Raw genomic sequence first — 15,550 nt, forward strand, 5'->3', positions numbered from 1 at the left:
TTTGTGGTGAATCTAGAAACCGAGGGATATTTACCCCTGAGGCATCAACTTTCATATGACTCGTGGCCCAAAACATCGCCCTTCCGTCCAAACAACAACCATACCCCGGAAGTAATAGATCCTGCCTTGGACTCGAGAATTACAGTATATAAATAATTGTTTTGGGTATATTGGGAGTTCAAGGATTCCGACCCGCCCGCCATCATTCTGGCAAAAAACCTGCCCCGCTGTGTCCGTGTTGGGACCAGAAGACACGAACTTCATACCTCATCCACGCTAAGAACACCATTGACTTCAGACGCGTCTCTTCCACTATTCACTAGGAAACACCCTATTTTACAACAAGTGTCGCATCTTAACTTCAGAAAGTTCTCAACCTCACCGTCTCGCAAGATGAGGATTGCAACTCTTCAATTCGCGCCGAAGTTAGGCGATCTCAAAGGCAATATTGAGAAAGCAAATGCTTTATTGAAGACTGGCAAGACCGTATCCGTAGATGGAAAGGAGATCGGGGTTGGGGTCGATCTGATGAAGCCTGATATCTTGGTGCTGCCTGAGTTGGCGATGACGGGTTAGTGCCTACCCAACAGGCTGTCCACGAGCGTATATTGAGCAGCATGAAGCCTGTTTCGCCCTAGTCTCTAACATCCAGCTCAATTTTGGGAGAAAGGTTCACTGGCTAACGAATAACTAGGCTACAACTTCCCTTCTTTGGAAGCGATCAAGCCATATCTCGAGCCAGCTGGTGACGGCCCCTCTGCCTCTTGGGCGCGCGAAACTGCCAGGCGCCTGCGATGCAAGGTCTGCGTGGGGTATCCGGAGATTGAGAAGGATTCTGAAAACCCCGACAGAGTCACATACTATAACTCACTGCTTGCTGTTGACGAGAACGGGGAGTTCATCCTCAACTACCGCAAAACCTTCTTGTATTACACCGACGAAACGTGGGCGGCCGAAGGTCAAGTCGAGCGAGGATTCCATGAGCTTGATTTTGCCACTGAAGGCAAGCTATCTTCCTTGACAAACCAGGGTGAGCAAGTTTTATCCGAGACAAAACAGGTCGCGACTTCGCTTGGTATCTGCATGGATATCAATCCGTACAAGTTTGAGGCGCCATTCGACAAGTGGGAGTTTGCAACTCGAGTTCTTGACTCCAAGTCCCAGCTTGTCATTCTGTCCATGGCCTGGTTGACTATTCTGAGCCGGGAAGAGCTCGATGCCTTGAAGGATAAGCCTGAGATGGATACTTTCAACTATTGGCTTCAGCGGTTCTGGCCTCTGTTGCAAAAGAGGATGGAACATGAGGTGGATCTTGACGGCGGAAAGGCGGCAGATTCTCCGAAGAAGATCGTTATTGTGTTTTCTAATCGGTCGGGCGAGGAGCCACCGACAGAAGATACCAAGCCACCGGCGCGATATGCGGGGACAAGCGCTATCATTGCTGTGACGCAACGGCCCACTCTTAATGCTGCGGAGAAAGATGCAGGGTCAGGTGCGCACGCCCCTGATGAGGAAAGTGAGACAGAGGATGCAGGCAACCCATTCGACGTCAAGATACTTTGTTGGGATATGCTAGGCGCTGCGGAGGAGGGTATTTGTTTCGCGGATACTACGGCAGATCCACAAATGGTATTTGCACTGAAAAAGGCGTCTGAGTGAGGGGCGCACTGGACGCATCAGGCTATTCCACAGATAATGAAGAGTCTATAAACTGATCGAGGGTCCACCCTTGCAACATGACATTAGAAATGGCATTTCGATCACCCGAGTTTCTGTGATACCCCCCAATCCCAGAATATATACACTAGACGGTGTATATTGCTCAGTGCTCTGGCGATCCTACCTTCAAGTATGGAAACTCCACTTGATTGCGACAGGCGCATCATGTGTAGGTGATCCATGTGACAAGGGACTCAAAACATGATGATGTTAATAGAAGATCATCGAGATCGTCGCAATCTTCAGGCGAAAAGCTCAGATACTTAGCTTAATATCGCAGGTGAAATTCTGAGGTCTCATGATCACTCAGTCTTCAGGTTTATCAATATGCGGGCAAAGTACTGAAGGATACCCTTTTGGATCTCCGATGCAACCCTTGGAAGAGATAGTGGTGTGAAGGGCTTGGGTAATCCTATTTCAGGATGCTTATTCTGAAACATGTGATTCTCCTCTCCCCCACCCCGATGAGGGATCAGAGGTAAAACCGGCGAGAAGTAGAAAGAATGTATCCTGTAAGCTGTATTGTAAAAAGGACTCGTGTTATATCATGATATAGACCGGTACACCCGCTACATAATGCACAAATTTGTTTCCCATTGCTACCACTATACTGGGATATTCCCCTGTTGTGTTTCCTGATTCAGTTGAAGGGGTAATTCCATACACTAGTGGATCTAGCCTGATGACTTGCAGAGAAACAAGGATGAGGGTCACTCCAAATCAATGCGGCTATATTGCATATATTTAGTAGCCTTCTAGTGTGTCTAGACTACGCCCATATACTTGTTACTTGTGTGGATTTATGAAGTTCATTGTATCCGACGGTCTGACCTCCTCGTAGTGGGCAAATAGATCCTGTGATTGGCCCATAAGATACCCCCTCACGTGATCTAGGAATTCCCCCTCCGAGAGCCGGTAGCCAATCAGAGATCAAGAAAAGAGGTGTGCAGCAGAGGGGCACGGGATGGCTGCACATGACTTCCGACAAGAGATGGAGGCGTAGAATCTATTCAAGCATTTTTTAGTTGGTTATCTTCAGCTGTTGTCGGTTTCTTTTTGGATGTGTTTGCAAAATTGTCTAGACCTCCAGGGCTTCCAGGCGGTAGGCGGTATGCTTACGTCAGTGTATTTTTTTTGAATAAGGGAAATCAGGTGATTTACTGCACTGTTGGTCGTTCTGATCTACCGGATTCAGCGCGACTCCTCCTCTTGACCACCTCCTTGCCACGTGAGCAATCCATCTTGAACTTGTCCGCAACTCTACATCTTCCTAAAGAGACACCTTTTCTTATTTCTAAATTTACCGCAAGGTAGATTGCTAAGTTGTTTGCATATCCTGATATCGGCTTCTTCAAATTTTCAACTTTCGCATTTTCACGTCCCAATTTCGAATTCGGGGTTTCGCAGACAACGTGACCTGCGTCTTGTTGTTGTCGGGCAGGTGACTTCCTGTCAGGTGATAAAGAGAGATCATCCCAAGGTACGGCTCCATCAATACCCCATCTTCATCCAGATTTCCCCATGTCATTGCATGTCGCGTCGTGATGCTCATCGCAAGTGGTGACCTTCACGACGCTGCCCCCCTGTGTGACCTCAGCTGCCTGCAAGCCATCATGACGCGTTCTTGATATCTGGAACCCCGATGTATCAAGGCATCGCATTATATGCGATCGCTTGACAACACCACTGCCCCGTAGAACTATCCTCATGCACTGCGCCAGAAAAATTTAATGCCGATGGCCGGGTTGGACATGACCGGCCTCAAATGCCTTACGAGCGCGTCGGCTCCACGCGTCTGTTTACCTTGCGGTGTGTCCACTGATCTTCCCGGGACTTGATCAGCCAGACACCGACTTATCGCAGGCTGCATTCACCTCTCCAATCATATTATTCTCTTATTCTCCGAGACTTGCTTCACTTCACTTTTCACTTACTGGCTGCATGACTAACCACTACCACGAATAGGACTATCAGCTTTAGGGCTCAGCATGTCTGATCCCACCATGAATAGCCCAGATAATGGCTCGCACAAGCGCAAGAGAGATGGCTCCGAGGATCTAGGTCCCGACCCGCAGCGTCTTAATCGCTCTTCCCACGGAAGCAATGGCAGCATGGATAACCAGCACAACTTTGGCCACGGAGGGCTTGGAAACTACGACCACGGACTTCCCAACACTGGGGCAGAACTCAACATTGATCAACAAATTCTTCAGCATGTTGGTCCGCAGAACGGCCTCTCTGACGATAACGCGTTGACCGCGAATGCCAAAGCTGCTCTCGCTGCACACACTCCTCAACACAAGTACCCCCCTCCTCCCGATTCCGGTTTCGATGCAAGCAACCTCACCCAAGGGCTGTCCTTTGGCGATGAGATGAACCAGACCCCCATGGGTGGTGGTCACAATCACAACTCGACTGCCGCCGCCGTATACGCTGCGCGCGAGGCTCAGAGTATGAACCAGAAACCTACCGTTGGTTCTCCCGAATGGCACCAAATTCGCAAGAACAATCACAAAGAAGGTAAGAACCACTTTTCTGATCACGTTCGTGCTTCCATACTGACCCCTTTCCCCTAGTTGAACGTCGCCGCCGCGAAGCTATTAATGAAGGTATCAACCAGATTGCTCGTCTTGTGCCGAACTGCGATAAGAACAAGGGCGCGATCCTCCAACGTGCCATTGAATATATCCTGCAGCTGCAGGAAGAGAAGAAGAACATCGATGAGCAATTTGAGAAACACAGCCTGACTGCTAATCATGCTATTGCCGAGATCAGCGGCTCGAACTCCAAGCTCAAGGGTGAGCTCGCCCGGCGCAACAACATCGCCCTCAAGTGGCTGTCGCGTTGCCGGGATGCCGGCCTAGACTTTGATGACTACGAAGAGGCTAAGGATCTAGAGTCACTGGAGATGGATTAGGCTCATCCTTATTCTTCTGCATGTGCTACGACTTGTTGCGTTCCGGAGGTCAAGACTTGAACATACCCTCATCTCTCTGTTTTTCAAATCTGCTGTTCTGCTGTTACCAGATATCTTCTCTTACCATGTTTCCTCCAATCGATGTAACCTCGCCATGAACTTTACTATTACCCCCCCCCCCCCCCCCGTTTCCACGCAAGGTCTGCCCCTGGCATTCTAAGTGTTACATTTCCCTTTAGCTACCCTTGCGACTTGTTTGCGCAATGTTCTCTTGTGTTGTTGCTTACCCCCTTTGATCATTCTCTGCTCACACATATTTACGGTCTTTGTACGCTACTCGGGCTTTGTTCTTTATTTTTCTTTTTCATTTCATCATTAATGGATTGTGGGCTGGCGAATCTAGGCTGGGATGGGTTTGCCTTGGAATGGAGCTGTGGGTTGTTAAGTCCCTTTTTTTCGAACTGTTTTATTAAATCTCTCCCTAGACTCGTCCTTGTAGGAATCGTGTCATAGTTGTATATTTCGCGTTTCTTAATTTATCACATTTCCTCGTCCCTTCGCTCGTTGACTACAGTAGAATGTGACAATCTTTACCACATTCAATCTCTCATGTTAAACAACCAATGGGATATTTTGCTTGGGCATAGTTGTGCCTAGGATAGTCACTAGGTACCTACATAGGCCCTAAAACAAGATCTACACATAAAGCGTCATTGCAGTTTCAATATAATCAGTCATCTAAGCCACTGAGGTCAAATCTTAGCGTGCGGAGATAACACAGCCTTGATCAGCCTACCCCTCTATGATGTCAACGCGTCCACTTGGTCTTACTTCTCTACTTAATATCCGATCTCTTCCTATTTTCTCATCACATTTCTATCTAAATATGCCTTCTTACGTTGTGAGTAAATAACACATTCAGAACATAGACATCATGCTAACTCTCTCTTAGATCACGTGCAAGCCAGACGCAACCGACGACCAGGTTCAGGCGTATGCATCTCACGCTGATATTTCAGATAAACTATGCTAATACATGATTCCCTTTTAGCGTCAAGGACCACGCCAAGGAGCAGGGTGGCTCTATTGGACATGAGTACTCGTTGATCAAGGGCTTTGCGTGAGTTGTTTCCATACTCTATAGGTCCTCTTTCGGTGAGATGGCTAATTCTTGATCTTGATATTTGTAGTGTCACTTTCCCTGAGGATTCGGTTCACAGCCTGGATTCACACCCCCATGTCGAGAATGTCGAGGCCGATAGTGAAGTGAAGACACAGTAATTGTCTGCCAGATGTGATATTTTGCGGACGGCATACATAGCAAGAGGATCGATTCGTTAGCGTGTTGCATCATGGCCTCTTTACGTTGTGATGCATACAACTGAGTCTTTACCAGCTAGAGTACGAGTTTATGATAGAGAGCAAACGAGCTATATGTTTCAAAGAGAGGGTGACCTTGTAGATCGACATTGCTATAGATCAAGAGCGGACTAGATAACCTCTAAAACAAAAATCCCCTCACCAAACCACCTCAATAAAGAATATCAACAGAAGAAAATAAATATACAGATTCTCCGCTCAACCGGAAATTTACAGGTTCGAGTTGGCAGTAACCACGTTGCCAGAACCGACACCGACGTTCTTAACAACAACAGTCTTGCCACTAGCACCGGTAATACGCACATCAACGGTGCTAGTACCGAATCCAGCAGAGTTCTCGAAGAAGTTGTAGTACTGGCGGGAGGTTCCCTGCCACGTGCTACCGCCATCGGTGGAAACATCCAACGAAGCCACAGGCTCGTTGGCGTTAACAACTTGCATCGAGAACCAGTAGGCGGATGTGCCCTCCTTGTTCTTAAGCTTGAGGGGTCCGTCCAGATCGCAGGAGACATATGACCAGCTGGTCTGGATGATGCCGGCGGAGATGTCCGAGAGCTCGGCGAAAGCATCCTGGAAGAGATCGAGGTGGTTGCTTTCGCATTCGGGGCATTGATCGACGATCTGGTTTTGGTTAGAGTTGGTGAGGGATGGGAGGGAAAGAGAGCTTGACTTACCATTGCCTTGATGGAGTTACCATTGGGACCGGTGACGGAGACACAGGCACCGCAGTTGGCTGCGTCATCCCATCGCTGGAGAGAGAGGGCTGCACCGAAGAGGTGGCTCGGGAGGGTGTAGCCGGAGAACGAACAGGTTCCGCCGCCAACATTGCCGCCGTAGAAGGTGGCCTTGCCGGGGCTTCCCTCGGAGGGGCTGGTAGATGCAGACTTGGTGGAAGAGGAGGAAGTAGAAGATTTGGTAGAAGTGCTGGGAGCTTCGACGATAGCCTTAGTGGTGGTTTTCTCGGGGGCATCCACGACTGGAGCATCCACGACTGGGGCCTTCACGACTGGGGCCTTCACGACAGGGACAGCAGTGGGCTCGACGGGAAGAGTCGCAAGTGAAGTGGGGGGAATTACCACAGCCGGAGCGGTCTTCTTAATTTCGGTCTCGGCAGCTGTGGTCTCAGCAGCAGGGGCGGAAGAGGTGGTAGTCTCGATTTGGACAACTGGGGCGGAAGTCGTAGACTCCACGACAATGGAAGTAGTCGATGTGGTCACTGCGGGCGCAGCGGTGGTTTGAGACAGAACAGCAGCCGTAGTAGACGAGGCAACTGTAGACTGTACAGAGGTCGCAGATGCATAGATGGTCTTGTAGTAGACGCTCATGGTGTAGCCCTTGGGGCAAAATCCGTCATCTTCCCGGATGCGCAAGGGACCAGCGGAGACAGTAGCGGCGCTGATAAGAGCGGCCACGGAGGCCAGACGAAGACACTTCATTGTTGGATTTGTAGATCGAAAGAATGAAGAGTTTAAGAGAAGATATCGAAGAATGAATAAGTCACAGATTGACTCTTAGAAATAATGATCGGACGTGCAAGTGCACTGTAAAAGAATGGACGTCTGGATAACGAATGCCAGATTCGAAAGAGTTACTGTTCCAGACAGGAGTGTAAAGGAAGCAAAAGAATGTATGAAAAGGGAGAGAAAAATCATGGGCTGAGCGATATATAAGTCTAGGCGCCCTTGTCATCCATGCTCATACTCTCCCTATGGCTTGATGAGCTAGTAAATTGATCATTTCATAGTAAGAACTGCACTCAAAAGGTGAAACATGGCGTAGATTGTTAGCCAGTATAAATGCTCCGGAGAAGCCGAAAACGGTGATTGACCCATTATACTATACCTTGTTAGGCTAGTGGAGGTTGTTTAAATTAAAGAGGGAAAAAAAAGAGGAAAAAGAGGAAATGACAGTGAGTCAAGATAAAATGAGCTGTGTTAAGCTGTGGGATTGGCCAGAACTATCGAGCATCCCACATAATCTCGTTCAATCCCAGTAGCGCATCAGCACTGGCCTTTTTCGCCGACATAAATTCCTCTCGACTCTCCGCCCCGCGTGGACCACGCAGAATTTCAGAGAAGCATAGTTCTACAAGAACACGTAGCTCTTCGTAGGTAAATGGCTCGCCGTTACCAGCAGCCAAAGCTTTGTCGCCATGGGATGCAAAGGCCTCCTTCTCTTCCTTGGCGTAGTCCAGGGTCTTCTCAGCGCCTTCTAGGAACCAGTCCAGGAACTTGGCGCTGCGCGGTAGGGCGACGACTTCTTGAGCAGCTTGCGTGTGTAAATCTGTAACCAAATCCGACGAATCACCAGCTGGGTCGATGATGATGTTCTTCAAGTTTTGTTGGAGAACAAGCACATCAAGCTGTAGCCGTAGCGCTCCATTCTCGTTCATGGCCCCGATATACTGGGTGCAGGCAACAAATACCCGGTCGATAAACCGTGCCAGGCCCGACGTGATGAACCAGCGCTCAACAGATCCCAGATACGTCGAGATGTTGGTGTCGAATGCGATGAGATCATTGTTAAGTGCAAGAACTGTGGGCGATGCAGCGGTTGGTTGATTCATGATAATGTGCCACCAGTTGTCCGTTGTGTTTGGGGCTGGAGTGACGGGTTCAGAGTTCCGCAAGTTAGGAGGATTTGGCCCGGACATTGTTTTAGTCAACATGTGGATGATGCCACAGCGGATGTCAATATGCATTGTCAGGATTGCAGTAGCCCCAAGCCGGTGTAATGATTGTATCGTCCCATCGAAGACGATAGCAGTCTCGTGGTTGAGTGGCAAATGCACCGGGTTATTGATGCTATCGCGATTAGGCTTCATGGACCCGAACAGAGTCCATCTACGAGACGGCCTGCCAGTTGCAGTCAAACTGGATGACTCGGCATCCGCGGTATGTTCAACCACAAGCCGAATTTTCGCGAGGTGACTTGCAAGCCATTGCATGCTGTTGTACAGGAGCGAAAGCGAAATGACAGTTTTCGGATCAGATATGATGTCGTAAGGCTCCAAAGGCACCTCGCCTGTTCGCTTGAGAAGAAGATCGATTTCTGTATCAATCAGGGTCTGTTTCTTATCCCCGGCACCTTTCCACAGTTCATCGACAACATCATAGATGTCGCCTGAATCAGCAAACGAAGCCGCGGCTTTCAGTTGGACTTCGCCTCCACGGTTTCGCGCAGAGACTTTCGTGACCATTGCTTTGTACCATCCACAGCACTTGTCATAATAGGTCACGATCTGGTCAATAAGAAGCTGTGTAAATGCTTGATCATGTGGAATACTCGACAGCATTTTGCTAAATTCCCGAACAATGGACATAAATTTTACCGTTCCTTTGAAAATAGGCCGAGGAGAGGACTTAGCCCATTGGGGGTCTTCTGTAAATGCATCTGCGGAAATGAAGCTGAGCGTGCAGAGATCTGTCACTGTTTCATCCAACTGGGGCAGGAAGACATTGACCATGAAGTCATCCAAAAAGGAGGTCAAAGTGCCCATCGGAATATCCGAATCAACAGGAACAATATCCTTGAGCCGCTGAATGAAGGATAAAGAGGGAGGAAGCAGGATCCCCATATTGAAGACACTTGGTTCAAGCAGAATCTTATGCCCGGTCCCTGAGTTACCCTTATGAGATTGTGTAGTATCATTGGTTGTGGTCTTTTGCCTTGACTTGGAAACAAGTCCCGGAACCGATGACTTGAGGATTTCATCCAGTTCGTCTTGCTCAGCTTTCATCTCAGAATTGTGCTCAATATCGGACAACTTGAACATTTTCTACGACGTAAAGGGTCAGCTATTGAGAAGACGAAAAGGAGTGGTCTCCTTATTCTCCTTACCTTATTTTTATCGCGGTTTCCGGTATACAGGTGACGTCGGGACTCAGTTTCCTCTGCTCTAGATCGAACAGAAGAGTCACCATCGGTTGCAAGATAATCGTGCATGAGAGATCGTATCTAAAACAAATTAATATTCGCGATGCCAGTCAAAGGTGTTGGCGTCTTACCTCGCTTTGTAGAAGTTTCCACAACTCCTTGAACCCACCAGAAAGTGTCTCGGTTTTAATTAGACCTTCTCGTTCCACAATAGCCGCAACAACATCGTGAAGAATCCGGTGGCCTTCCGCAATTGCCTCGAACTTGGCATATAGTGCCCACAAGAACTCAGAAAGGACGTGGCCCCGTTTTTCAATAATCTCGGTGGGGAGACTGGACTGTTTGTAGTTATCTTGCGCTGAGAAGCTCTTGGTTGGCGCAGGATAGCGAGTATCAACCTCTGCGTTCGTCTTATCCACCACAGCAAACAATTCGACCGGAAGACGCTGCTCAATTCTATGAACCGCAACGTCAAGATGACCCATCTTGTTCAGCGCTTCGATCAATAACTGAATGTAGGAAAACGTGTCAGCCTCGGGGTTCCGAGAGGCGTCTTCGACCATAGGCGTCAACGGATCGAACTTGGCCAGGAAACTATACACAGGCCGTTCCCAAGAGCGACTGCCGGACCAATTAGAAGTATGCACCTCTTTTTCATCAGATGCCGGTGGTTTCCATCGGTCTGAGCAATAAGGTGATTTAAGGTATAAATGGTCGTGCAACTCCTCGATTAGGATGTCTGTGAGCGACGTTTCCTGGTTTATGAAATAAGCGCGAATATCGGATAAAGCACCGATGTCCTCCAGCTCCGAACGCCGTAGAACTCGGAGACCAGTGTGAAGCACATCCACGGCCGCAAGGAAGCGCTTGTCTGAAATCTGAGATTCCAATTTCTCGGGAAGGGATTGGATTTCCTCAATCTGAGTGAACAGCTGTACGATATCATCGTAGTTCTGAGACGACGTTGCCAGCCCTTTCAACTCGGGCTTGGTCGATATTAACCCGGATTTGGCCTGGTCCAGAGCATTTCTCAGGCTGCGCACTCGAGTTTGCGAGGAAGATATATTGGATTGGATTTTGTGGTACGTTCCAATAGAACTGTTGAATCCCTGATGGTGTTCTATGACATGTAATTTTAGCATATGCCTGCCCTAACCACTGCAGAGAGGACCTACCGTTGACAATTGCCTTCAATGTCTTCTGGATGTCATTGTACATGTGCAAAAAGTCCGGCTCACGATCTGCTTTGCCCAACGTACTTGTGTCCATCAAACTCAAAGCAACGTGTACTGGGACACACTCGGCATCGGTCATGAAGTCCCAGTCGCGCTGAATAGACTGGAGAATCGCTGTAGAAAGTGATCAGATTAGCTATTGGGCCAGGGTAAGCAAAAGAAAATGACATACTTTCAATAGCCTGTGCCTCCCCCGAGCTATTGCTCCTCATAGCCACAGGCGACGCATTCCTCTGGTTCCTTTGATCCCTTTGATTTCTTGCATCCCTCTGGCCTCTCGGGTCCCTGTTGTCCGCGTACTGATTTGCATCTCTAGACCGTTCTTCCTGGTACTTCCTGTCGGGTTCTTGGTTCCTTGTCCGTGACCGTGAAGAGGGATGCGAAGAAGCTTGTGAGGATGGGTTCGAAGAGGGATGCGACGGGGGATGCGGAGAGGGGTTTGAAGACGGCTGCGGAGAGGGTTGCTGCCAGTCCCGGTTCGTTCGATCGCGCCGCCGCTCGGGTGACTGGCTTGGCGGAGGAGATTGGCCTGGAGATAGAGCTGGAGGCTGAGTTGAGTCGGCATAGAAGCCACCGTATCCGCCGGGGCGACGATCCGAATGTGCACCTCCGCCTGGTGGTGCTACACCTCGTCCACCGTATCCGTTTACCCCAGGGTTGCTGTTTCCACCGTATCCCCCCTCGTTGCCATCGTACCGGCCGGGACCAGAGTAGCCATACCCGTTACCATAACCGTTTTGGCCGCTCATTGCAAATGATGCGCGCTAATCACGGGGTGTTCCGGTTCAGAATGGAAGTGTTGGTGGGCTGTGACAAGGGGCTGGCGTGGGGCCGTTAGCCAGAAAGGTTCGGTATTAGATCCTGTGACTTGCGCGCGACAATTGGCGAGGAGCTGCGAGCATTCTTGGCTTGAAATGCAGAGAGAACTGGAGGCAATTCAATGACACCGTTGTGGTAGTGTTGAAACAGGCCGGGGCGGAGTGTCAGGCTCCACCAGAGCTTTCCGCATTCCGTTCCACTGGCCAGTTGTCGGTAAGTTTACGGGAAAAATATATCACCATTACATCGTGCGTTGTGTCGCCATACTTCTTGCTAACAGCTATTTGGTGTTTTGATTCACTCTTAATCATTTATGCCTAGATACCACTGAAATGGCGTATCTCCATCTAGGCTGTATTCTACATAATGCCGTCTCATCAATAGCAGTGGGAGTGGGTATATCAAACCACGGTCCATCAAGGCCACAGATCACTTATTTGGAGATGGGCTGGGTTTCGCGCTCGAGCCATGAGCGTGTCAGATCATCTGCGTCGAAGAAATGCTTTGTCTTCGCCCAGATCTCAGCGTGGTAGTCATTCACCCACTTAAGCTCGGCGTCGCTCAAAAGCGACGGCTCAATCAGGTTGCGACCAATAGGAGTCATCGTAACATGCTCAAAGCCTAGCCACTGCTTGTCACCAAACTTGTGGGCGGTTTTAACTTCGCGAGCCATGACAATGTCTATAAAGAGATGCATTAGTATGTTTCGAATTGCGGCCACAGGGGACAACTCACTCTCAATTCGAATACCAAATTTGCCGTCCTCGTAGTATCCGGGTTCTATGTCAAAAATTAGGTTCGGACTGCAATAAATAGAGGATGGGAGACAAACCATCCGAAATAACGTTTCCGGCCGCAATGGGGACCTCGGTATACTGGACGCGAGTCCCGATGCCAATAGGACCCTCGTGGACATTCTAAACACAGGTTAGCAAGGTGTGAGGTGTCCGATCAGCGATGATACTCACCAGATAGGAGCCAACACCATGGCCTGTTCCGTGGAGGTAGTCCAAGCCTTCCTTCCACAAGTGTTGGCGCGCCAACACGTCAATTGCAAAGCCACTGGTGCCCTTGGGGAACACCGCCATGTCGATTCCAATAGTTCCCTTCAGCACCAACGTGAAAGCACGCTTCTCAAACTCCGTGGGAACACCGAAGTGGAATGTTCTCGTGGTGTCAGTCGTTCCGTCGAAGTATTGACAACCAGAGTCGCAGAGATAGATGGCATTGGGATCGATGATAGAGCAGCTTCCCTTCTGGGGGCTATAGTGAATAACGGCACCGTTGGGGCCAGTCGACGAGATGGTATCGAAGGAGAGACCAGCGAACAGATCATGCTTAGAGCGGATCTGTTCCAACTTATCAGCTCCGTCAACTTCGTCCATGACAGTCTTCTTGTTGACTAGTTCGTTTTCAAGCCAAGCAAAGTACTCGGTCAGGGCAGCACCATCACGAATATGGCAAGCCCGCATCCCTTCGAGTTCGATCTCATTCTTAACAGCCTTTGCATCTGCGACCGGGCTACGGGTCTCTTCGACCTGTCCCTCACCACCAAGGCTGAGGCTGAGAGCCCAAGAAGCCTTGTTCGACAACAAGAACTTGGCGGCGTTCTCGCCCTCAGACTGGCCTCTGGTGCTGAGAGCTTGAGCATCCGCAAAGATGGATTCGTATGGCTTGATAACAACATCTTGTCCCAAGTGAGCCTTGACCTCTGGTGTCAACTTGTCATCCTCGATATAGATCTCAGCGGTGGTGGGCGTGATAACCACATAAGAGAAGAAAACAGGGTTGTAGGGAATACTGCTCTGAGTTAGTCATTTGGCAATGATACATCACGGTAAAGACACTGTTCTTACTCGGTTCCTCTCAGGTTGAATAACCAAGCAATCTCATCGAGCATAGCTGCAATAAATTAGTCACTCTGTCGGGCTTGGTTATATTCAAGGTGCTCATACAGATGATGAATCCGGCCTTCTTCTTTGACTCAAGTTCCTTCCGCAGCTCGGCCACCTTCTCTTGGAACGACTTGCCGGCATACTTCTCAGGATGAACGCGCACTTTCTCGCTGGGACGCGCGGGGCGTTCCTTGCCCCAAACCAAGTCGACCAAGTTTTCCCGGACCCCTACAAGGGATGAACCATTCTTTTTAAGGGTCTCTGCCAACTTCCGTGCACCAGCTATTTGAAGATTAGCGCCACTATGCACTTTCACATCAAAAATAACAACACTCACACGCTGTGATCAGAGATGGGTCAACGCCCACGGCCTTGCCTCCTTGAGCCTCCTCCGTAGTCCTAGTAACAAGATCAGTTCACGTACAGATCATTGCGTATGACTGTCATCTTGTACCATTCCTGCCATGTGGGCACACCCTCGACTCCACCTTTCAAGAGCTGCCAGTTGTTATCCAATTGTTTCGCGGCTTGGTTGAAGTACCGTCCATCGGTGGACAGTGCAGCTTTGCTCAGGGAGATGATTGCAGTACCGGCGGAGCCAGAGAATCCCGAAATGAATTCTATGGAAGTGTTAGTTGTCGGCATAGGGAAAGCAACAGAAGGGGGGTAATTGTTGACCTCGGCGGGCATCACACGGCGCAATGTACTCGGACTGGTGGCTATCTTCTGAGGGCACAACTATACGAAGCTAGTAAGCACAACTTGAGTTCAACAACCCATGGGGACACAAATATGATGTCATACGGTAAACATCCACCTTGTGATGCTGCATCAGCTGCCTCAGCTTCGACAGACGTTCGGAAGTATCCACAGCCTCCATATTGACTGTGTAGCGTGGACCAAAAACAGAAAAGTGTCTTGGACGAGAGAGGGGCCTTAGCGGTCGCAAAGATGTCCAAAGGCGAATTGGATGGGAGAGGGGCATGGACACTGGACTTCAAGAGATTCCTCCTGTTAGCTTGTGAGCTAAGCGAAGCAGGGATTGAAGGTGTCAGATAAGTGCACGATAAGCTAATTCCGCAGGTCGTGTGGACTCATAAGTGGCTTTTGACAGGTAGGCTTTTGGCCATAGGGTGATCTCCGGAGTCACGGCTACCCACGGCCCACTTTGTGTTGTCATGTTTGCACTATCTATACAACATACTCCTTTCGGACCTTTTGGGACATATACAATCAACACCGTTTCAATTTCTCTTGTTTGTAAAAGCTGATACTATCTGGCTTTGAGTGCCACAATCCTATTATACTAGTTCTTTGTATGGCCTAGCCGCCTAGAGCCAAGCTTCACACCCCGGAAGTAGGGCCAATAGGACCTGTGGCTTATTGATAGACATGAGCGTGTAAAGAAGCAATACAAGTAAGGTCTGCTTGGCCTTCCGAATCCAGTACCATCTGCTAGGATGACGCCACCAGTCTTCAGATCCTGTAACTTAGGTGTAGCTATATGGACTCTCGCCTCATCAGACTTCGATAGAGCTTGCATACACGCTTCAATAAGAACTTGTGTGTCAATCTGTTAGAGTAAACTCGAGATTATATTTCTGCAATTGCTCAAATGGGCCACCTCAGCTACTTCGGGGCATGGGAGCTATTATCCGGCCTAAATAAGTGACTTGCTCTTGCTCATAAATGCTCCTCGGTGGTAGATG

At 49.2% G+C, this 15,550-nt stretch overlaps 6 protein-coding genes across 6 annotated transcripts; 3 read left to right on the plus strand and 3 right to left on the minus strand.

Moving 5' to 3' along the window:
- Positions 1 to 393: 393 nt before the first annotated feature.
- Positions 394 to 1,659, plus strand: N7517_009578 (putative protein N-terminal asparagine amidohydrolase; the record flags this gene model as incomplete). Its single annotated transcript, XM_056727301.1, has 2 exons — positions 394 to 571; positions 695 to 1,659. The coding sequence occupies 2 exons, from the start codon at positions 394 to 396 to the stop codon at positions 1,657 to 1,659; spliced, it is 1,143 nt and encodes a 380-aa protein (XP_056575873.1).
- Positions 1,660 to 3,707: 2,048 nt separating this feature from the next.
- On the plus strand, positions 3,708 to 4,636 carry N7517_009579 (basic helix-loop-helix domain-containing protein; the record flags this gene model as incomplete). Its single annotated transcript, XM_056727302.1, has 2 exons — positions 3,708 to 4,239; positions 4,296 to 4,636. The coding sequence occupies 2 exons, from the start codon at positions 3,708 to 3,710 to the stop codon at positions 4,634 to 4,636; spliced, it is 873 nt and encodes a 290-aa protein (XP_056575874.1).
- An 886-nt stretch (positions 4,637 to 5,522) lies between these two features.
- Positions 5,523 to 5,917, plus strand: N7517_009580 (uncharacterized protein; the record flags this gene model as incomplete). The annotated part of the gene is made up of 4 exons (XM_056727303.1): positions 5,523 to 5,537; positions 5,589 to 5,629; positions 5,688 to 5,756; positions 5,827 to 5,917. 4 exons carry the CDS (start codon positions 5,523 to 5,525, stop codon positions 5,915 to 5,917), a joined length of 216 nt encoding a protein of 71 aa, XP_056575875.1.
- A 309-nt stretch (positions 5,918 to 6,226) lies between these two features.
- On the minus strand, positions 6,227 to 7,452 carry N7517_009581 (putative extracellular cellulase CelA/allergen Asp F7-like; the record flags this gene model as incomplete). Its single annotated transcript, XM_056727304.1, has 2 exons — positions 6,227 to 6,637; positions 6,691 to 7,452. 2 exons carry the CDS (start codon positions 7,450 to 7,452, stop codon positions 6,227 to 6,229), a joined length of 1,173 nt encoding a protein of 390 aa, XP_056575876.1.
- Positions 7,453 to 7,973: 521 nt separating this feature from the next.
- On the minus strand, positions 7,974 to 11,876 carry N7517_009582 (exocyst subunit SEC8; the record flags this gene model as incomplete). The annotated part of the gene is made up of 5 exons (XM_056727305.1): positions 7,974 to 9,794; positions 9,857 to 9,973; positions 10,024 to 11,012; positions 11,068 to 11,241; positions 11,300 to 11,876. 5 exons carry the CDS (start codon positions 11,874 to 11,876, stop codon positions 7,974 to 7,976), a joined length of 3,678 nt encoding a protein of 1,225 aa, XP_056575877.1.
- Positions 11,877 to 12,379: 503 nt separating this feature from the next.
- On the minus strand, positions 12,380 to 14,826 carry ampp (aminopeptidase P; the record flags this gene model as incomplete). The annotated part of the gene is made up of 10 exons (XM_056727306.1): positions 12,380 to 12,627; positions 12,682 to 12,726; positions 12,779 to 12,863; positions 12,915 to 13,746; positions 13,803 to 13,848; positions 13,902 to 14,123; positions 14,179 to 14,240; positions 14,296 to 14,461; positions 14,520 to 14,579; positions 14,646 to 14,826. 10 exons carry the CDS (start codon positions 14,824 to 14,826, stop codon positions 12,380 to 12,382), a joined length of 1,947 nt encoding a protein of 648 aa, XP_056575878.1.
- Positions 14,827 to 15,550: the final 724 nt, after the last annotated feature.

The sequence above is a fragment of the Penicillium concentricum genome (genome assembly GCF_028827145.1).
Source record: "Penicillium concentricum strain IBT 3081 chromosome Unknown utg000004l_segment0_segment0, whole genome shotgun sequence".
NCBI classification, from domain to species: domain Eukaryota; kingdom Fungi; phylum Ascomycota; class Eurotiomycetes; order Eurotiales; family Aspergillaceae; genus Penicillium; species Penicillium concentricum.